This window comes from Colletotrichum higginsianum, chromosome 3 (genome assembly GCF_001672515.1).
Source record: "Colletotrichum higginsianum IMI 349063 chromosome 3, whole genome shotgun sequence".
NCBI classification, from domain to species: Eukaryota; Fungi; Ascomycota; class Sordariomycetes; order Glomerellales; family Glomerellaceae; genus Colletotrichum; species Colletotrichum higginsianum.
This window is the reverse complement of record NC_030956.1, coordinates 432,899-453,626: the sequence shown is the minus strand read 5'-3', so window position 1 is coordinate 453,626 and position 20,728 is coordinate 432,899. Positions and strand designations below refer to the sequence as shown.

Here is a 20,728-nt window from a genome sequence, read left to right as displayed (position 1 = left end):
GCGCCCCTCCGGAACCTTCAAGCCCACCGGCCCGCCCCCTAGTGGCGCCCCACCGAGCGGCACTCCACCGGCCCAGAACCGGCGCCGCGGGGGCCTCATGAACCGTCGCCAGAACTCGGCCCTCCCGTCCCCGCCGAGCGGAGCCCCTCCCAGCGGCACTCCGCCCCCTCGCCCGAGCGGCGTCGCTCAGCCAAGCGGTGGCCCCCATGGAAACTTCGGTGCTCAGGATGCCGGCGCCGCCCCTACCGGTGTTCCTCCCAGCGGCGCGCCTCCTTCTGGCGTTCGCCCGAGCGGCCCCCCTCCCTCTGGAGTTCCCCCGTCTGGAGCTCCTCCCAACGATGCTCCTGCTCCCACGGGTAACGCCAGGCGTGCCGATCCCTCTGGCGTGAAGCCGTCAGGGGCTCCTCCATCCGGGGCCCCTCCTTCGGGCACTCCTCCCTCTGGTCCCCGTCCTACGGGCGCTCACGCCGAGGGTGCTGCTCCTACTGGCCCTCCTCCTTCTGGTGCTCCCCCCTCTGGTGCCCCCCCCTCTGGTGCCCCCCCCTCTGGTGCCCCCCCCTCTGGTGCCCCTCCCAGCGACGGTCCCAAGCCTACCAATGCCAAGCGCGCTGATGGTGCTGCGCCTTCCGGCACCAGGCCGACTGGCGCTCCCCCTTCCGGCGCCCCTCCTTCTGGAGCTCCTCCTTCGGGCACTCCTCCCCCTCGCCCCAGCGGCGCTCAGGCAGAGGGTGCGCCCTCCGGTGTCCGTCCCAGCGGTCCTCCTCCATCCGGTGCTCCTTCCGGCTCCCCTCCCTCTGGGGCCCCCCCTAGCGATGTTCCCGCTCCCACCGGCAACGCCCGCCGCGCCGAAGACGCCGCTCCTACTGGCACCAAGCCGACCGGCGCCCCTCCTTCCGGTGCTCCTCCTTCCGGCACCCCGCCTCCCCGTCCCAGCGGTGCTCAGGCCGAGGGTGCAGCTCCCTCCGGCAACCCCCCTCCCAAGCCTACTGGAACCCCCACCGGCCCTCCTCCCTCCGGCGCTCCCTCCGCTCCCGCTCAGCAGCAGCGCCGCGAGGAGTCTTCACGCCCTGCTCCTCCCGCTGGCACCCCGCCCTCTGGTGCTCCTCCTTCCGGCGCTCCCCCTTCTGGACCTCGCCCTACCGGTGCTCAGGCTGAGGGTGTCGCCCCCAGCGGCACTCCTCCCCCCAAGCCCACCGGTACTCCCACCGGCCCTCCTCCCTCGGGCGCTCCTCCCGCTCCCACCCAGAGCGCTTAAATGCACGGAAATCGACAACGGGGTTGATCTTTTGGCATAACCCACGCGAATACAGCGAACTTGATACCATTTTGAGTCCGGATCGTCTTCCCAGTAGACGCTGGGCCGCAGCCATTCGTCATTGAGAACCAGGGGGTGTCGGGCACGAGTCGTGGGGAAGCCGAAGGCGATGGCGGGAACACTTTAACGAGCGCAAATTTGCTTTGTGCATGTTGGGTGAGATTTTCGTAGGCAATTATATCATAAAACGTTTTCTTGAGAGAACCAGAGAATAACAACAGTCTTGTTACCAAAAAAACCGGTTCCCTTCTTCCGTGATGTTATCAGCTTCTGGATTGTTAATTGTCAAGGTGACGAGAGGAGGGGTTGATAGAATGATGCGGAAGCCCTACAGTACTGCGACTGAAGTATCCCACATGAGAAGATACTTGCATCGCCTGCAATTGTTGTGTCGGACACTGGCCGCTGCCGGAAGCTGTAAGTAAGTTAGGGGTAGGAGACGGGAGCAGGGCGGGGTATAAAGAGTGTGCATCTCGGAAGCGGGCCGAGCAGCATCCGTGGCGGCGACTCTCTACGGGGTCGTTCATGGCTATAAATACGACCATCTACCACGCTTCTGGTAAAAACACTCTTCGACATTGATACGTCTCTTCTCACCAGACGTGTCATCCGCTCTGTGGATGGTACAGGCAGTGCTCTCGGGGTTGGCTCGGAGCTTGAAGCCGAAAGTGGACCGGGGGGGCTAAGATGGGGAAGAACCATGGACTCGGATTGAGGGCCGAAGAGCACAAGGTTCCTTGGTTAAGATGGTCACATCGCCTCAGAGCACAGTTTCACCCCTCAGTTTCTTTCTTCTACATGGAACATAGTTTCTATTTCAGAGTGAAAAGAGCATCGTACAACACCAAGTTCAGCTAAGCCCCAAGACGTTTGGTCTCGTCAAGATCAAGCAGCAGCATCCTTCATATCCATCATAGCACAGGCTCCGATTGCTGCATGAATTGGGATATACGCATACTCAAGACCAGCGGCGGCTATAAACCGGATATGGCCATGTCGACTAGTAGTTACAGGGGCTCCTTATCGGCTACCCCAGACCCCTCATCCAAGGCGAGTCATTCTTATCGGCCCCACGGTTTTACTCTCGCTCTCACTCCATTCTTTAATTTACCTCAACGGCGGCATCACATGAAGACTTTGCAAGTGAACTGAGACTGAGACGGAATCTGAACAGTCTCACAAAGCGACCGGAGGAGCCTCATCTTTATCCTCGCCCTCGCCCTCATCCTCGAGCCGCAAGAGGAAGCGTAAGATCAAGATCGAGACAGACAACGAAGACGCAATGCCTGCGCAAGCAGCGGTCAAAGCCCGGTCGGCCAACGCGTTAGTAGTCTCTCCCCCCACACCAAACGACGGGCTTGCCCTTGCTGACCGAGTTTGGGGTTGGTGTGACGCGTAGATGCAACACTTGCCGCAGACGCAAAGTAAAGTGCTCCGGCGAACAGCCGTGTAGGAACTGTTCGCGAAACAATTTGGATTGCGAGTTTGGCGATGGGCGGAAGCGGTACTCTGAGGCGTGGGTTGATTCCGAAATCGGACTTCTCCAAAGTTGGCCCTAGCTAACCCGACGATTCATGATGTAGCTACGTGTCAGAGTTGAGGGCCACGTTGTCACGGTACGAAGACCAAATCAAGGGTGAGACACTTATTGGATTCGGACAGCAGTCGTTGTTATTGTTGTGAAGAGCTCCAAGTCTGACTTCAGGCAGAGCTCGCCAAGCAACCACGCCCACACCCCAGCCCGCAGTCGAGAGGCGTATCGGCTGCCGTGTCAAATCCTAGTCCTACAGGCATTGCGCCTTTTGAACCGACCGGCGAAGTACCGCCTCCAAGTTATGGTTTGTCTAGCCCTTTTCGATGAGCAGATGCAGCAATGGACGGTGGACATGTGGACAGTGGACAGTGGACTAAAGCCGGACGGAACACAGCATCCATAGAGAGCGCACCAGGGCCGCTGTTTGAGCAGCGGTTGCGAAGCCTGTTCCACGAGAACAATGGCAAAGACCGGGATTCGCCGGAACGGGATGCCCCCGAGCACCTCGAGAACGAGGACCCGAGAGATCTCCCCTTCACCCCTGAATGGACCTCGACGAACGAGTTGATCAAGGGCATCCCCCACCAGGCCTTCCCCAAGGAGGCCGAGTCGAACCGGCTGCTGAACCTCTTCAACTCGTACATGGGCGTCACGCAGCACTTCCTCGATCAGCGGACCTTTACGGACAACATGACGTTGCTATTCCAGAGCCAGGCCTCGCGCGCCCGCCAGATGGACACCCCGTGGTTCACGCTGTACTTGCTGGTCATGGCGATGGGCAAGCTGATGGAAGAAGATCCGCGCGAGGTGCGGGGTCCCCCGGGGGCCTTCTGGTTCGCCGAGGCGATGAGGAGGCTCCCGCCACTGCACAGCATCAGCGAGTATGGCATCGTTGGCCTGGAGATCCTCTGCCTGGCGACCACATATCTGCAGTGGAACGACAGGAAGAACGATTCCTATTTCTTCGTAAGAGAGCAATCCCATATACGTCATTGAGCGACGACGAATTGGCTAACGCAAATCCCAGGTGGGAACAACCGTGCGGCTTGCTCTGACTCTGGGCTGCAACTTGCCCTTCTCAGAGCAAAAGTGCCTCCCCTCAGAAAGAGCACATCGGATGCGGGTGTGGTGGACCGTGTACATGCTCGACCAGTAAGTCTCCATGCTAAACCGAAGAAAAATGGCGTGAGCTCACTTTATTCCCCAACTACCCAGACGAATATCCGCGGGACTTGGGCGTCCGGCTTCGGTCGACGACCGCCACCTTTCCTTCGATCTCCCCGGACCATCGCCGGGCTTCGACTCGCCAGAGCCGCTGAACGTTAATGTGCAAATTGCCCGAACAACGGGCGAGATCATGTCGTGTAAGTGTGATTAGGGCATCCTTTGTCACTCCCCATCATCCATTGGCATGATTGAAGCAGCTGACTGGGATTCAACCACAGCATTATATAGTAGAGGTGCTTTGTCGCAGGCCGATCTGGTCAGGAAGATGCGGAATCTTCTGCAATCGCTCCATGATACCGGCCGATCTATCCCGGCAAACCTTGCCATTGATTTCAGTAACAAGCAGTTCGAGGTCACCAGAGCGGGCGCATCACTCTATCTGAGGCTGTTCCAGGTAAGTGTTGATCTGAGAATTCTACTGGTCTTGTGGGCTTCTTTTTTTTCTTCTTTTCTTTTTATTTTGCTTCCTGCGTCAAGAATTGTACTAATCGTAATCCGCCCAAAGGCAATCATTCTTTGCATCAGGCCCATTTTGCTCCAAAAGGTCAAAGACAAGGTCCAGAAGACGGAAAAACAAGGGTCGGTGTCGTCTGCCATCTCTCAGCTCTGCCTGCTCTGCAACGAATCGGCGTTGAGGATCATTCGGATCCTCATGGCCATGCAGAGGCAAGAGGAAATCGGTTAGTAGTCTCGCCACTGTCGCTGAACAACAGAAGATTGACAGGAAACACAGCGCCTTTCGCCTTCTTCGACCTAGACGCGGCTTTCGCGGCCGCCTTCGTCCTGATCATGCGCGGCTTCGCGCACAAGAACGACAGCCAGAAGCCGCCGCCGCAGGAGCTGTTCCAGGCCATCGAGTTCATGGAGTACCTTTCCCAGGCTGGCAACAACGCGGCGGCGCAGCGGCTCAAGGACGTCCGGCAGTTCTCGGCCCACGTGTGGGTCAACGTGGTGGCGTTCGACAAGGACCACGACGTGCAGATGGGAGAATCCGGGGAAGAAGCCGGCGGGGTGCCCCATGCGGGGAACACCCCCGGGTCCGTGTTGCCGGGGCAGTCGGACCAGCAGCCATCGGCGTCCCAGATGCCCCTGACGACGCCGACGCCGAGCTCCTCGGTCCCGTCGTGGGAGGGCGAGATGTTTGGGGGCCCCGACGCAGATACCTACGGCGCGGATACGCTGTTCGGCTTGAACCTGGATGAGAACCTCGAGCAGGCGTTTGGGCTGGAGGCCGCCGAGGGCATCTACAACAGTTTCAACGATCCCACGCTCCCCCTCACCGGAGTCGATCAGCTGGACTGGGCCGAATTGGAGAAGATGATGGCCCCGGGAGGTTACGGGTCATAGTAGCAATAGTAGCAATAGCAGCAATTAATGTTGGATGACAAATAAAGCTATTGAGTCTCAAATCACATTCGGTTCACGGGAATAAGGCTTGGAAATGACGTGTGAAGCATAGGTCTGGAAACGGAGAGGCAGTCATCCATCCATCCTTTCCGTTCGGCCGTGGGCGGAAAGTCAGGGCGAGTGGAGCCAATCGGATCTCACCCGTCTCCGGTTCGGATACCGAGCCGAGAGGCTTCACCAAATACCAGGAGACACATAGAACACCATCGGAAGAGAGCCGAGCGTTAGGGAGATGCGCCATTAACCGTGGAAAGGGGTACTTAACATCAGGCGGTGCCACTTGATGAGTCCCCTCAGTGATATAAGAGCAGGTTGTTTTTGTAAATTGCTTGAGAAAGGGAAATAGTTCTTCTCTATCTGTGTTGCAGACTTGAAAATTCCAGAATATGTCTCAATCAACAACATCGACGCTAGACAGCGTCTCCATCCTGGGCGCCGGCAACGACGCCTCCCGCCGCATCCTCACCAAGGACGCCGTCAAGTTCCTCGCCATCTTGCACCGCAGTTTCGAGCCCACCCGCAGACACCTCTTGAAGCTCCGTGAAGAACGCCAGGTCGAGACAGACAAAGGGCGCCTGCCCGACTTCCTCCCGGAGACAAGACACATCCGCGATGACAAGAACTGGAAGGGCGCTGCGCCGGCGCCGGGCTTGGTTGATCGCAGGGTCGAAATCACCGGGCCCACGGACAGGAAGATGGTCGTCAACGCGCTCAACTCGGACGTGTGGGCCTACATGGCCGACTTTGAAGGTTGGTTGTGCCCATGATCAAAAGGGCCAGAAGCCAAGCAAGGGGAGAGTCAACTAGCTTACACGATTCAGACTCCAACGGCCCTACCTGGGATAACATGATCTACGGCCAAGCCAACTTGTACGACGCCGTCCGCCGCCAGGTCGACTTCCGCCTCGGCGAGAAGGAGTACAAGCTGAGGACCGACCGCGCCCTTCCGACGTTGATCGCCAGAACGCGCGGCTGGCATCTGGACGAGAAGCACTTCACCGTCGACGGGGAGCCCATCTCCGGCGCCCTTTTCGACTTTGGCCTGTACTTCTTCCACAACGCCAAGGAGCTCATCTCCCGCGGCGCCGGCCCTTACTTTTACCTGCCCAAGATGGAGTCGCACCTCGAAGCTAGGTTGTGGAACGACGTCTTTAACACGGCGCAGGACTACGTCGGGATCCCGCGGGGCACGATCCGCGCCACCGTCCTCATCGAGACCATCAGCGCCGTCTTTGAGATGGACGAGGTATGTATTTGTCAATCATTGCTCGCGGCTGTTTCCTCTCCAGGATCGCCCACTAAAAACATCCTCGCCAGATCATCTACGAGCTCCGAGACCACAGCTCCGGCCTCAACTGCGGCCGATGGGACTACATCTTCACCTTCCTCAAGCGCTTCCGCAACCGCCCGGGCTTCATCCTCCCGGACCGCGCCGACGTGACCATGACGGTCCCCTTCATGGACGCCTACGTCAGGCTGCTCATCAGCACCTGCCACAAGCGCGGCGTGCACGCCATGGGCGGCATGGCGGCCCTCATCCCGCGCAAGGACGACCCGGCCGCCAACGCGAAGGCCATGGACAGCGTGCGCGCCGACAAGCTCCGCGAGGTGCTGGCCGGGCACGACGGCACCTGGGTCGCGCACCCGGCGCTGGCGTCCATCGCGAGCGACGTCTTCAACGAGCACATGCCCACCGCGAACCAGATCTTTGTCCGCTCCGAGGTGGACGTCAAGCGCGACGACCTCCTCAACCCCGTCGTGCCCGGCAGAATCACCGACGACGGCGTGCGGAAGAACCTGCACATCACGCTGGCGTATATGGAGGGATGGCTGCGCGGCGTCGGCTGCAGTGCCATTAACTACCTGATGGTGCGTCCTTGATTCGACATGAAATACATGGCAACCCCCATCCCCCTTTTTTTGCAACCGGAGCTAACCAACTTCTCCAGGAGGACGCCGCTACCGCCGAGGTGTCGCGTACGCAGCTCTGGCAATGGGTCCGCCACGGCGTCAGCACTGCCGAGGGCACGAAACTCGACAAGACGACGATGCTCAGCATCCTCGACGACGTGACGAGCGAGCTGATCAATGCGTCGCCGCCGAACAACAAGTACGAGCTGGCAGCCAAGTACCTGCGGCCGCAGGTGACGGGCGAAGAGTACGCCAACTTTGTCACCACGTAAGTCATCCCATCCATTGGATTTCATTCAATAAGCGCACCTTGCTGACGACGTGCCAGTCTCCTTTACGATGAAATCACCTCGCTTGGTCCGTCTTGGAAGCTTTAGACGTGGGCGCACCTAGATTTGATGATTAATGAATTCAAAGACGAGCGAGCATTGATGCGTTCTTGCGTTTGGAACAATAAAACTTGAACACTATCATAGTCCATTGGTGTACCCTGCGACATTGCACAAGTCGGGCATTAGACTAACCCGCAAGCGTTGAAATGGTCATCTCAAGCAGCAAATGAGAATGAAAGTAGCATATCCCAACAACAACAAAAATCAAGACGACATACTATTCGTGCTGGACTCTATCAGTCTGAGCAGGTGATGCTAATGTCCATTGAAAAAGCAAAAGTTTACGCGACGACTTGGGCCTGATTCGAACAGACGCTCCCGAAGGAACAAGATTTCTAGTCTTGCGCATTAGACCACTCTGCCACCAAGCCGTGTTTTGGAACCCGCATCAAAGCGGAGATGATAGAACCAGCCCAACACTCTAATATGATAGCTTGGCTACCATTGCATCTGTTTAGGTAGAAAGAATGTCAGAAGATGTAAGCTGCAAATTTCCTTTACCGTTGACTCACTCTCATTAAGTCTTATCTAGTACAAACATTTAAAAGTCTAAATGCAACTGGCTATTATTAAGGCTTTTTGCAGCCGCTTTTGCTTTACTTCAGCCGACAATCGATCACCCTTCTAGGCCGACCTTTTAGATGGTCAACCAATTGAAACCATCTGTTTTCCTAGCCACCACCTTGTGTCTAGAGGACAAACTTCACGAAGTCTTTAGACCCTAGAATTCTCCCTGCTTTACTATCTTCACAGTAAAGTCGAGGACTTCTTTGCAAACTGGGATAATGTTCGACGCAGAATCACGTGCCGGACGTGTCGGTTGATCTTCGCTTGTACATCTCTGTGCATGCATTATTATTATGGAGCGTAAGCTTGGACGCATCGAACAATTTCATGTCACTTATCCAACCCCCCCCCCATCCGTCTTTCGCATCTACACCACCCGACGTGTAGCAGGTGGGCCAAGATGACGGCAGAAATACGAAAAGAGGCCATCAAGCGGGAACGAATGATCGACAAAGCTCATTTCTTGGGCTACGACTATGTGAATGGCAACTTGGAATACAAGCACATCCCCCGCGTACACGTAGACCGCCTCCGCGAACTATGCTTCCCGGACACCATCGAGGACGCCCAAAGGAGAGCCCAGGCGGTAGCGGAGGGCCAAAAGCTCTTCAAGGATAAAGCGTGGTTCTCCACGCAGTCATGGTTCTACGACCTCCGCTTATCCCACCCGGAGATGAAGACATGCAGCAGCCTACGTCGTGACCTTGGCGAGCTGGTCAAGATGGGTGCGGTTTGTCAACACCGGCCCCCTAAGGAAGCATTAAAGACATGGGTCTAACGTTGTCCCAGTGCGACTCGCTGAGTAGGAGGGCCGCCGAGATGGATAAGGCCTTTCGCGAGAGAGAAGAGATCCGGAGGGATCGTAAGGGCATCTTCGCTCGGTACGAGCGACTTGAACAGCAGGCCGCCTTCGACATTGATCTTTTCAGGAAAGCTTATTTTGAGAAAGACGGAAGACCTGAACGTAGCGTCACGCCTCATGCAATGCTTTTGGCCAATGTCGACCTGGGTGTGGCTTGGTCACTTCAGACCATGGCGGCAGCAACCGACGGGCTTCATTTTGAACACCAGATTCACACCTCATCAGGAGGGGTTTGCGTCATCGGTTGGAACCAGAGTGAGGTTACCAGTCGCATGGCTGAATGGATGAATGAGCACGGTGATGGGGAGGAAGAGGAGGACGAGCGGGATCTTAGAGACGTTTTCGTCAAATGGGCGGATGCCTTCGAACGACACCAGGACTATCTGGTGAACAAGGAGGAGACGGATGGTAGGGGGGAACCCGACCAAGTGGAAGCGCATCGCACAGGCTTCACAGAGATGCGCCTCGAAGATGTACTTGGCTCGTACCTAGTCGGGTGTCCTGTGTTATGGAAGGATTATCCCGACTACGGCGAGGCCTTTTCTCTAAACATCAGACCAGCTTCCCGCCCCGTCGAGGATGCCGGCTTCCTGGTGGCCGATATGAAATTCGGCGTTGTCAAGGGCACAATGATTCTCTCGTTTTCCCAAGAGCAGCTGAAGTTGGTCAGATCGGAGACAGAGGAGGGCTGGTCGGGCGAGCGCGTCGAGGACCTCGGAGACCTTTGGTTGCGCGAGCGACCCGAAGACCTCGCATACCGTTTGCTATATGGCGAACGACAGGAACCCGCCCCGGTTCGGACGTTGCCGCCGCTGAAGAAGCGCGAGCCAAACGCGCTGCAGCGCAGCGGCTTCAGACGGGTGTACTTCACCTGGAAGGGCTATGAGAAGACGGGCGGGCTTGCCGTCATGGACGACGGATATCTCGACTTCAACGAGACCTGCACTGCGTTCCAGGGCGTCACCCGGATGCTGATCCTCGGCGACACTACCCTTTCCTTTGAAGGGTTCAAACTACGGGACTCCTCGCCAACGCCCGGATGGACCGCCGACACGCCAGTACACGGCGCGCCTCGTAAAGAGAAGAGAAAGGAGGAGGACCCAGAGACAAGCTCTGATTCTGAGGACAACGTTGGTTTTGTGATCCCTGACAGAACTCGCACAGTACAAAGGTGATAATCAAACGGCCAGGCTTCGAATCTCAGCAAGCCGACTCACATGTAAATCGATGTTCACTCGCCCATTGAACAGTGTACTAATTGCTGACAGTCTTGCCGGCAATCTTTTCATTCTCAAGACCCTCTTCATGATCTATGACGTATGAGATCAAGGCCTGGAGCCTAGATTGTTGCTACCCGTCGTAGATTGCCGCTTCATGGTATCTGCAGAGAGTACATGGCATCTCGATCACTTCCGAGAGATAGCCTCCCTTTGTCACTTCATATATATCTGACACCGGCGGGATTGAATTCTAACAAATCATCTTCTATTCTAGCTCACACTCATTAAATATACCCACTGTTTTCACACCCATCAGGCGAACTTAGCGCCCAAGTAACTACCTCGTGGTCTCATCCAACGCCAAAAATGACTACCCAACACGCCTACATCCTCCACCCAGTCGAACGCAAGCCCGGCGCGGCTAATTGTCTTCCGCCAGGTACCCAATCGTCGCATCCCCCCTCTGCGTCGTGACCGGCGGCGCAAACAGGCGGCTTCCGGGCAAATTGAACCCGCCGCACGAGTCCGTCCTGATGCACACGTTACGCCCGCAGCATGTGTCGACGGCGCAGACCTCGCCCAGCGGGCAGTTGCCGTTGTCATCGCAAGAGGACAACAAGCTGCAGGGCGTGTTGCCGTTGACGCAGAATCCCGTGCCGCCCGTGACGGAGGCGCAGACGCAGGCACCGCCCGGGCCGCAGGACCCGAAACTGCCGCACTTTTGGCCGGCACAGGAGTTAAAGGAGCAGGTGCCGTTTACGCAGGAGCCCGAGGGGCACTGCGTTTTTTCTTAGGTCAGCGGCGGTTGCTTGGTCACAGAAGGGGGGGTGGCTGCGAGCATAGAGGGGGTTGACGAGATGCGTTGTTGGTTCAGTTGAAAGTCGGCGAGCTACGCTTGTAGGAAACCAACGTCTCTCGATTTCGGATGCGAGGTGATGAGAACAACAGATGGCACGGAAGAGTAGACTCACATTGAAGTTGCAGCTGCCGCAGTTCTTCGGATCCGTCCTAGTATCAACGCACTGGTCCTGGCACGTCGTGAGGTTGGGGTCGTCGCATGTGCAGTCGCAGAACTTCTGAGTCATTTTGGTGAAGGTTTCCGCGCCCTTTTTACCGGAGACTGTCGAGTGGTAGAACTTGGCGAGCTTGAGACAGACCTTGCGGCCAATGCCTGGTTTGTACTTGTCGTTGCATTTGGCATTCATACGGTTCAGGAACTCGGTGTTGCAGGTTGTGAAATTCTGAGAACAGTCGGCTAAGTCGACGCTGTTAGTAAAGGTCATCAGTAATCAGGCCAGAGTGCTCACGCCAGCAGACATCGTGGAAGCGGCAAGCTTCGCCAAAGTCCAGTTCCGGCACAAAGTGGCCCCAGAAACCCTTGACCCCACATCCGTTCGACGACACCGGAACGGGAGGGTTCTTGGTAGTAGCATGTTGGACGGGGGAAGAGCATTGAGTCCCGGGCGGAGTTTCAACGGCCTCGGCTTGGATATAGAATCCTTTTGGAACCGGAAGGCCGCGTCGAGACTTGCTGGGTGCCGTTGACGAGGATGCCACGATGTCGCCGTTGTGATTCACAAAGAATTGGAAGCTTTCGCCGCTGAGAATGCCTGACACGACCAGCCCATCACAATCCACGGACCAGATGGTGGTGACGTACTGGTCCCCAGTGCCGATGTATGTTTGCCCATTGGAACTTTGCCGGTGTGAGTTGCTGGTGCTTGGACCCGAGTCTCGTGATACAACAGCTGGGAAACATACCTTGTGTCGACGAAGCCAGCTGCTCCTGACTTGTAAACAGCAAGATATAGCGTCTTACCACCCGATTTCAGCACGATGTCAAAGAGACTATCAAATGTCAGTCTAGAATGGGAAACAATCGAGGCGAGAATCGGATGAAACGCTGTGCATACCCTGCTGGTGCCCCAGCTGGATGGGAGAAGATGAAGGGTTCCACTGGCGCAGACAGGTTGGTGGCCTGGACAGCTTTGCCGTCATTGTTGACAATGGAAAAGACATTCGGCAAAAGGAGTTGCTGTACAGCCGTGAGCAACACATTTGCATGGGCACGAAATCTTTCAGGACTCACAAACTCGCCGCCGGTCACCAGATCGAAGGCGCAATTCTCGTATGAAGCGGGAATGTTGAGCGTATAGCCGGAGCCAGTTGGTGTTGCGGGGGCGCAGTTGTCGTCACTGCAGCCATGTACAGCCACTGCAAGCCATGGCAATAGCCAAAGGGCCAACACACTGGTTGACAGCTTCATCGTGGTTGTGGCTTCAAAGTTGAATAAAAAAAGACAAGGAGTAAACAAAATGATTTTTTTTTGGTTGTAAACGAAAGCCAAAGGAGATCAAGATAAGCACAAAATTTGCTGGATGCCCAGCCAGATTCCGATGGGAAAGTGGAGAGACTAACAAACTTACAGAGATTTATCTCTATTAGTCTTGCTATAGTGAAATTGCTATTACAAGCTTCCCTTTCCATTGTAAACTTCCTTTCACAGACCACTAATAGCACACTTCGAATTCGGCTAAACGTCGGGTCTCGGGATTAGTCCATGTCAGGTTGCAGAAGTGCTGGCGGTAGGTTGAACATCTTGCATTAACTTACAATAAAAAACGGTTGTGCTGTAGCTAAAAAAGACTTATGAGTTCAAATAGTCACAAATTAGGTAAACTCTGAAGTCAAACCTACACAGACCTAAGTAAAAGATTGGAATAAAGAGAGAGGGAGGGGTGAAATCACTAAAGGTCGATCACGAAGAGAATTACAAGCTGTACATATAAGTCAACATACCCACTTTTGGAACACCCCCTCATTTGGAACACCCAGAATGAAGCTATCCCCAACATCACCACCATCTTCAATTAATTATTGACTAGGCCTAGATGCCACCACAATACAGCTTTCAGCTTCACTAGGGGTATCAGAGTCGCTGGATTCATCTGTGATATCCTCTTTTTCGCCAGCCTCAATCTGAGCCTTCTGGATGTCCTCAATATTGGCGAACTTGGTGTTTGGGTCGATCTGGACTGTCCTTCTTTTCCTTGCTGCAGTATTGGTGACTTGGGCCTGCAGGAGCTCCAGCTTATGCTGGGCAGTAGCCAGCTCATAGGCCTGCTCGCTGAAGCCTTTTTTCACCTTCCGGAATAGAAGGCGTTGAGTGAAGGCATCATTCTCTAGCTCTGTGAATAGCTTCAACTGCCCAGCCAGATCCTTCATCTTCCTTGGCGTCGACCACACTACTGCAGACGACGCAGATGCCCATCCTTCAGCTTCCTTGCCTTCCTTGCCTCCAGACTGCCCTTTGCTGACCTGATCTGAAGATGCTGATGGCTTTGGTGTTGTTGGGAGTAGGAGGGAGCTCATCAGAGGCTTCGCCATAGAGACAGGCCATAACCCTGTCCATTTCCAACCACTTCTGATGTTCTGCATCGTCATACCTGCAGTACGAGCCTTCTGATAACAGCCTATAAAGTTCCTCTTGCCTACAATAGTAGAGTCATTCCACTGACTAAGGTATCCAAGCTCCTTCCTATAGGCTGCCTTTACAGGGCTGAAGACTGACTGGTCAAGTGGCTGGAGCACATGGGAGGTATGTGGTGGTAGGAACAATAGATGGATGTTATTAATATAGCAGAGCCACATAAAGTCCGTCGTTGTGTGACTCCCATGGCCATCAACAACCAGCAGTCTGGCCTCCTCCTTGCCCTCCTGGCCCTCCTTGCCCTGGGAGGCAGTCTGAGGGATAGTCTGAGGGATGAAGACCTTCTGCAGCCATTCAACTGCAGTGTCGTCTGTAGTCCATCCATTCTCTGTTGCAGTGAACTGCCATCCTTCATAAGGGCCAAGGTCTAGAGGAAACCACTGCTGCTGGACTGTCTTGCCCTTATATATAATGAGGGGATCAAGGGCATGGCCCAGGGCAGAGATGCATTCGATGATGGATACCCATGCCCTTGATCCAGGCTGTTTCTTGCGTACAGACTTCGTCTCAGACATGCCCAGCACCAGCCCATTAGATCCCTGGCCCTCAAGGATACCAGTCTCATCCATGTTGTATCTATTGGATGGTTTAATGCCCTTGACCTCTGGTATGGCGAGGAGTTTGAACCAGTCCCTGATAACCTCAGTAGATGCTCCATTAACACGTCTAGAGTCAATAAGGCGACTTCTCTGGACCTTGATAGATGGGTTTCTCTTTAGAAAGGCATGGATCCAGCCCTTTCCTATAGGCTCCTTGTCCCCCATAGCACAGAGGATTCGTTCTGCGAATGCCCTCACTTGTTGATGGGTTGGGGCAACACCAAGGGCATGCTGGATTCGCACCCATTCAGCCAACTTAGCCTCCTGGTCAGGGGAAAGCCTCTGAAGGTCTGAAAATGCTGCTGCCCTTGCCTGGGTGCCTGTGAGACGGTTGTGGAGGGTGGTAATTGGGATGCCATATTCGCGGGCTGCCTTCCTTAGGCTTTGGCCGTCTGAAACAGCCTGGATTGCCTGATTGACTTCATACTCGGTATACTGGGCCATAAGGCAGGAATAAAGGTCCTCTGAAAAAATGAGGTTATTTGCATAAGGTATGAAATTGTTGTGATAGTTCGAAGTTGGAGGAAGTAGGAGGCTGGTGGTGGGGTTGAGGCATTTTTAGGTGTTCCAAATGAGGGGGTGTTCCAAAAGTGGGTATGTTGACTTAACTGTTCTCCATGTTACTAAATCGCCAACCCTTTATGTAGTAGCTCTCGCGCTGTCACCAAGTCTCACGGGGGGGCGGACCCCTAAGAAATCAGGAAGCTCCTACATGGAAGTCGCCAAAACTAGTAGCGCAAGTCGACGACTGCAATAACCGGGATGAAGTTTCAAACAGCAATGAAATGTATTTACAAAATTAACAGGCAATGGCGCGGCAAACTGTCCCTCCATCAGTCCCTTTCCGCAACCAGTTTCCCTTCCAGCTGTAGAGTAGCCGAAAGCGAATGGTGTATGCTAGGGCCGAGATGGTTAGCAAACAGGATTAAGATCACAGTGAGCCTATCGAGAAGAGAATGAACTTCCCAGATCATTGGATCTACCAAAAGATAGCTATAAAAAAAAGGGTGTGCTTAACGCACGAACGAAGACAGGAAGTGAATCAACCGTCGACGTGACCAAACAATACAGCCTCCCACCCTTCCCAAGCAACGCTTCCACACCCTTGATAATCATACTCGTTCATGACCGCGTCATCCAGCAACAGCGGCCTAAGCCCAGTCCTCTCAAGCGGGAGTACATTGGGCGTAGTAAGGGTTGACCGTGGAGCACCGAGCCCCTGGGACGCATGCAGTTGGGCTCGCTGCCGGCCAGTTCATCCCGCCACACTGACCGTACAGAGACTGTGCCCCGGCTGGTACGGGAGCAGGGGTGCACTGCGCATAGTACAGATTCACGGTTGAGCAGGTCGCGTAGTCAACGCACTTGGTAGGGCCAGCGTAATTGACGCCACCGCACTGGCCGTACAAGCCCTGTAAAGGCTCTCCGGATGGAGGGGCCGTTGTCGTCTGTGTTTGCAGTGTTGTCGGTATTGGGGTTTGAGAGGGTGCTGCTGTGCTGCTGGGTGGGCTGTTGCTGCTGGTTCGGGTGGTCAAGGTTGCCGTGACGGTGTTGGTCAAGCTGATAGTGATGCTGGTCTCAACCTCTATGGAAGATGGGCTCGTCGCGGCAGAGGAGGAGATGGCGGTGGTCTCAGAGCTAGATGAAGGCACGACTCGGGTTGTGCTGGATGAAGGCACAATTTGGGTTGTACTCGATGAAGGGACGACTCTGGTTGTGCCATAAGGGGTAGCGGTGCCGGAGGCGGTGATCTGGATCCGGGACTGTGGCAGCATGGAAACGCCGCCAGAGATGATGGCGTCTCCGGGGACCACGTAGTCGTTGAGGTTGTCCCGGTAGATGTTGTACAGAATGCCGGCATCGTTGGCCTTGTAAAGAGCGGTTCCCGGAGTTCCTGGCGGGTTGTACGTGCCCTCACCCGTGATCTCGAGGTTGATGCACTGGGGGTAGCTCTGCGCGCCGTTCTGCTGTTCGGCACTATGGAGAGCGATGATGTCGTGGCGGAGAACATAGTGGCCGGGGGCGACGTTGGGCGGGATCCGGACGAGCCAGGCGTTTCCGTTGTTAATGAGGACGCTCGCTGCCCAGCGATTCTCCCGCTGCGGAGGGTTGATCAAACCGGCGCCGTCGATCTTGAAGAAGCGAAGGTCGGTCTTATCGACGAGGTTACACGGGCCATTGCAGTTCGCGAGCCAGTCAATGACGGGGCCCTTGTGACTATCCGGCCACTCGGTCCACTGGAGCTGAATGGTGTCTCCAGCAGCGACTGTGATGCGGGCTCTTGCCGAGACCGCTTGTCTGTGGCAGATGATGTCCGGCGCGTTGTATGCGTTGGGAGCGACGAACCCGTTGTCACGCTGCTCGATAGTCCATCCAGCCACAAGGGGCGGGTTGTTGGTGTACGGGTCCTGCACGGGGATGTAGTTGCGGTAAGAAACGCCGTTGACGACGACGTTGGTGACGTGACCGTGGGCGGCAACTGTTGCGGCCGTAGTCAACACGGCCATGAGGCCGGAAGTCTTGCGGTTGACCATTTGATGGTGTTGAAAAGAGAGTGAGACGACGTTAGAAAGCACGTCTGTAATGAGAAAGTGATCGACGAAAACGAAAGAGTGTGAGTGAATAGCAGTGAAACAGTAGAGAGCGACGTTTGGTATTGTCGAAAGCGTTTTACTGATGAAGCGTTGATCTTCGGTCTTTATACCGAACTTTGAGTCTATCCACGTGCGATCAACATTCGTGAGACTGCGAGCTAGGGATGGAATGAGTCAAGCATTCCAACCTTCGGCGTCCCCTCCCAAGGTCTTATATTCGCGAGAGGGAGAGTCCTGGCCGCCGAGGAGCTTTGCTATTCCTCACGGCTCGAACGCCGTCTCGCCCGCTCTGGACTGGCCAAGGAACATGTCTCGACGCTTATTCTGGGCGACGTGTTGCCCTTTGAGTGGCATGTCACCGCAACCAGGTGTAGCGTCAAGCCTCGTCGCGCCTCAACCTTCTGCCTCTCAGCCCCACGGCAAAGCAAAAGCTGCCGTAGCTGGCAGCGATGAAGGTTTGTGGGCCATTCGCAAACGGCCCGTGGTAGCTTCCAGCTGCGAAAACTACCCGCGGCTCAGGCGTGGCATCTGGGCTTGTCCAGAATGACGTTGGAGTTTTGAACGATTGTCTGCCAACTGTGCAAATTACCATTTTCAGAAACGAATTGAGGGATAGAACCTCGAAAGATATCACCCAAAAGGCAAGTTGGGCCACAGCAGAGTCGCTCACAGCAGAAGTCAACCTCGGATCCCTCAGCATTGGGAATCCATACTGGATGGTGTCACCCGGCCTGTCAGTGACTTTGATGGATCGAAGTGAGACAAGGAAGAACAGTCAAACGTTCTGTCAGCGGATGTACTCGCCGACAAGTAACTGCCCTTGACGGTCTAGCCTTATGTCCACTTCGATAGCGTGAAGACATGTAACCATGTGTCTCAAGTCACGCCCCTCGGTCGCACTCGTAATCCGGCTGTCAACTGTTCAGCGACTGCAGAGGCAGCTTGAAAGGATGGAGACAAAAGTGTACCTCCTATGGCCAAGACGAGAGAGATGAAGCTCAACATGATAAAATACCCTAAGAATGACGGGTATGAAGCCACAACTGACTACTGTTCCAAGAAGGAGTTGTATTCGTTCCTAGCCATGATGCCGAACGGTCGAGTGAAGCTTGAATGGTGCTTGATCGTGGCATGCGAGGGCCACGTGATGGGCAACAGTCCAAGGCTAAGCGAACGGCGGGCTTGACGACAGACCTCGTGGAATGCGAAGGCTTGACGGAGCTTTTCAATCCGGATTGAGATACTAACACTACGACCGCAGGCCGGAATCGGTCATCGCAGCCGTGGCCCGTGTTGCTAGATGGGGCGAGAGTGAGACTTGTGTAAATGTGTCTTTCTAGCCGGGTCAAGTCGTCACAGAGGCTGAATTATAAGTCGCCAATGTCACCAGGCGCCAAGCAGGTGATATCAAAAGGGGGCATGGCTTCATGGATCCAACGGGGCTGGTCAACTTGGCAGAGAACTTTGGTACCGGAGAGATAGTGTATTGAACAGACAGACACGTACCCGAGGCCACAGACCTGGGTGGACTTTCAACAAAGGAGATTTCCCCCCCGCCCGAACCCCAAGAGGGCGAAAGAAGGGGGAGGCCGGACGCTTTCGTCCTCCGGATGGTCCAGCCATGCTTGGCCAATTCTCGAGAAAGCCTCGTCACAACTTAGCCGCCAAACACGACCGTAGACCAAAAAGATAAGAGGCTCCAAGTATAGCACACATACAGATAAACGATAATGATAGCCACCAGCGGGAGCGTGAGTCGCATATGCCCACCAGCTGGTGGTTCGTGCTTATACAGCGGGACGGCTAGACGCGGAGGTGGATGCGGGGCCGTGGAAAGGGCTGCTTGTGAGGACGTTGTCGCCGTTGTCTTCGACTCGTGTCGAGGTAGTGATGGCAGTGGCGGTAAAGGGACGAGTCAAGGAGTATGTGAGCAGTGAAATGTTCCCTTCGGAAAGGGACTGAGGCGCCGAGACAGCTGCAATATTGACGGGTGCGTTCTACATCACCCTTGAATAGACATCGATGGCGGGTAACAGGTTGAGATGTCTTGGATTATGTGAGGGGGATGATGGGTGTCTTCGGGGGGCGTGACGAGTTGACTCTACCCCTTCGGTTTCGACGCGAGACCCGTGTCTCAGCCCTCGATTATGGCGACGTGGAGGAGCATGATGGGCATGAGGACGGCCATACAAGCGTGCCGCATCGTGGACCGCGCGACGGCCAGGGCGACATGTTTGAGGATGATGCAGACGAGGAGCACAACGTTGAAAGCCGAGCCGACACGGAAGACCGAAGTACGTGGCATGATTTAGCTGATTTGAAGACTCCTGAGAAGACAGAATGGCTGAGAGGACGTGGAGTCGAGTGTAGGATGAGATGATGGGCTTATGTGTGAGTATGTGTTTGTATGTGTGTCTATCAACAGGACCATTTACGAAAAAACACAAGACCGCAACGCCGACCTTTTGAAGTATTGTCTCATCCATCGGAAAGGGACACCAGCCTTCTTTTAGGCTCCCCTCCCCCAGATATATCACCACACAAACCCCCGATTCCTACCCCCAGTCGACGATAATCGGCACAAAAAAAGGTACGGTGACAGCCATCAATCGGGCGATGGCCTCGATGTGCGTCACCTTCAGCTACTTCAGCTCTTCTCAATGGTCCGCCCCCCAAATAATTCATTATTGGCCATCGAGTTGGGGGAAAGGGGGCTTGCAGACCGCAGGCCACGGCTTTTACACGTAAAAATGGATAGCTGCGGCGCGCCCTCGGCGCGTTGGCGGCACTGCACCTTCGACCGGCCAGCCTCCGGAATCATCCTCATAACACTGGAATCCTTTCCTTGATAACCCAGGCACTAACCACGCGGGTCCTGGAGGAACGAGCGAGTACATGGGCCACGGGTTCACAGGCCGTCTGCAGAATCCTGCAGGCGACCTGGCGCACTCGCCTCGACAAGGGGCCGGCCCTCTCATTATCCTGGTACTACTGACAGCTGCGTTCTTCACGCAGGCACCCGTCGCACTGAGCTGGCTTCCTCGACTCGTCTTCTGCTCCTTCTCTTCCTCATTCTTCCGAATCAAGTTTCCGAGTCGCACGAGGAAGCTTCTAGCGAAACGCCTCATAGATACGGACGTATCAGAACAGATGTGACGGCGGAAGAAGGGGGAGGAGGGGGTGTCACGACCTCGCGCGGCTTGCACGAAGACTCGGCTGCGGAAGTGTGACCAACGCAGGAAACTAATTTTATCGTTAATGGTTTCTATTAAAGGCATGATGGCTGAGAGTCCCAAAGGCTTCCGAGTCGGGATTACGGACGTAAAAGGAGGAGGGAGAGCTACAGTACAGCTTTTCGAACGAGTTTGGTAGATGTCTTGTGTTGATTGCAGTTGCTTACAGCTGCTTGATTGGTGTAATACAGTCGGAATTCAAAAGGTGGATATCATACCGTATCTCGTCATAGTCGTAGTAAGAGGAGAGAGTTCGGGTCTGTACGAAAAGATGCCCCAAAACGCCTGTGAATCCCGCATCCCAAGACACACACTTCTAATACAACAGAAGAATTACATGGGTGTGTTTGTGTCCTTTGTTTCCTCGTACCTTCGCA

General features: G+C 55.1%; 6 protein-coding genes across 6 annotated transcripts; 5 read left to right on the top strand and 1 right to left on the bottom strand.

Moving 5' to 3' along the window:
* Window positions 1–2,251: 2,251 nt before the first annotated feature.
* CH63R_03683 (Zn 2cys6 transcription factor) lies at window positions 2,252–2,874 on the top strand (the record flags this gene model as incomplete). The annotated part of the gene is made up of 3 exons (XM_018298658.1): window positions 2,252–2,365; window positions 2,490–2,638; window positions 2,733–2,874. The coding sequence occupies 3 exons, from the start codon at window positions 2,252–2,254 to the stop codon at window positions 2,872–2,874; spliced, it is 405 nt and encodes a 134-aa protein (XP_018159904.1).
* A 314-nt stretch (window positions 2,875–3,188) lies between these two features.
* On the top strand, window positions 3,189–5,423 carry CH63R_03682 (Fungal specific transcription factor; the record flags this gene model as incomplete). The annotated part of the gene is made up of 6 exons (XM_018298657.1): window positions 3,189–3,815; window positions 3,877–4,001; window positions 4,065–4,213; window positions 4,295–4,470; window positions 4,582–4,756; window positions 4,810–5,423. 6 exons carry the CDS (start codon window positions 3,189–3,191, stop codon window positions 5,421–5,423), a joined length of 1,866 nt encoding a protein of 621 aa, XP_018159903.1.
* A 446-nt stretch (window positions 5,424–5,869) lies between these two features.
* On the top strand, window positions 5,870–7,771 carry CH63R_03681 (Malate synthase; the record flags this gene model as incomplete). Its single annotated transcript, XM_018298656.1, has 5 exons — window positions 5,870–6,233; window positions 6,305–6,729; window positions 6,801–7,352; window positions 7,433–7,662; window positions 7,723–7,771. 5 exons carry the CDS (start codon window positions 5,870–5,872, stop codon window positions 7,769–7,771), a joined length of 1,620 nt encoding a protein of 539 aa, XP_018159902.1.
* Window positions 7,772–8,753: 982 nt separating this feature from the next.
* On the top strand, window positions 8,754–10,538 carry CH63R_03680 (uncharacterized protein; the record flags this gene model as incomplete). Its single annotated transcript, XM_018298655.1, has 3 exons — window positions 8,754–9,083; window positions 9,143–10,386; window positions 10,484–10,538. 3 exons carry the CDS (start codon window positions 8,754–8,756, stop codon window positions 10,536–10,538), a joined length of 1,629 nt encoding a protein of 542 aa, XP_018159901.1.
* A 5,152-nt stretch (window positions 10,539–15,690) lies between these two features.
* CH63R_03679 (Endoglucanase-4) lies at window positions 15,691–17,058 on the bottom strand (the record flags this gene model as incomplete). The annotated part of the gene is made up of 1 exon (XM_018298654.1): window positions 15,691–17,058. One exon carries the CDS (start codon window positions 17,056–17,058, stop codon window positions 15,691–15,693), a length of 1,368 nt encoding a protein of 455 aa, XP_018159900.1.
* Window positions 17,059–19,186: 2,128 nt separating this feature from the next.
* CH63R_03678 (uncharacterized protein) lies at window positions 19,187–20,274 on the top strand (the record flags this gene model as incomplete). Its single annotated transcript, XM_018298653.1, has 2 exons — window positions 19,187–19,412; window positions 19,976–20,274. 2 exons carry the CDS (start codon window positions 19,187–19,189, stop codon window positions 20,272–20,274), a joined length of 525 nt encoding a protein of 174 aa, XP_018159899.1.
* Window positions 20,275–20,728: the final 454 nt, after the last annotated feature.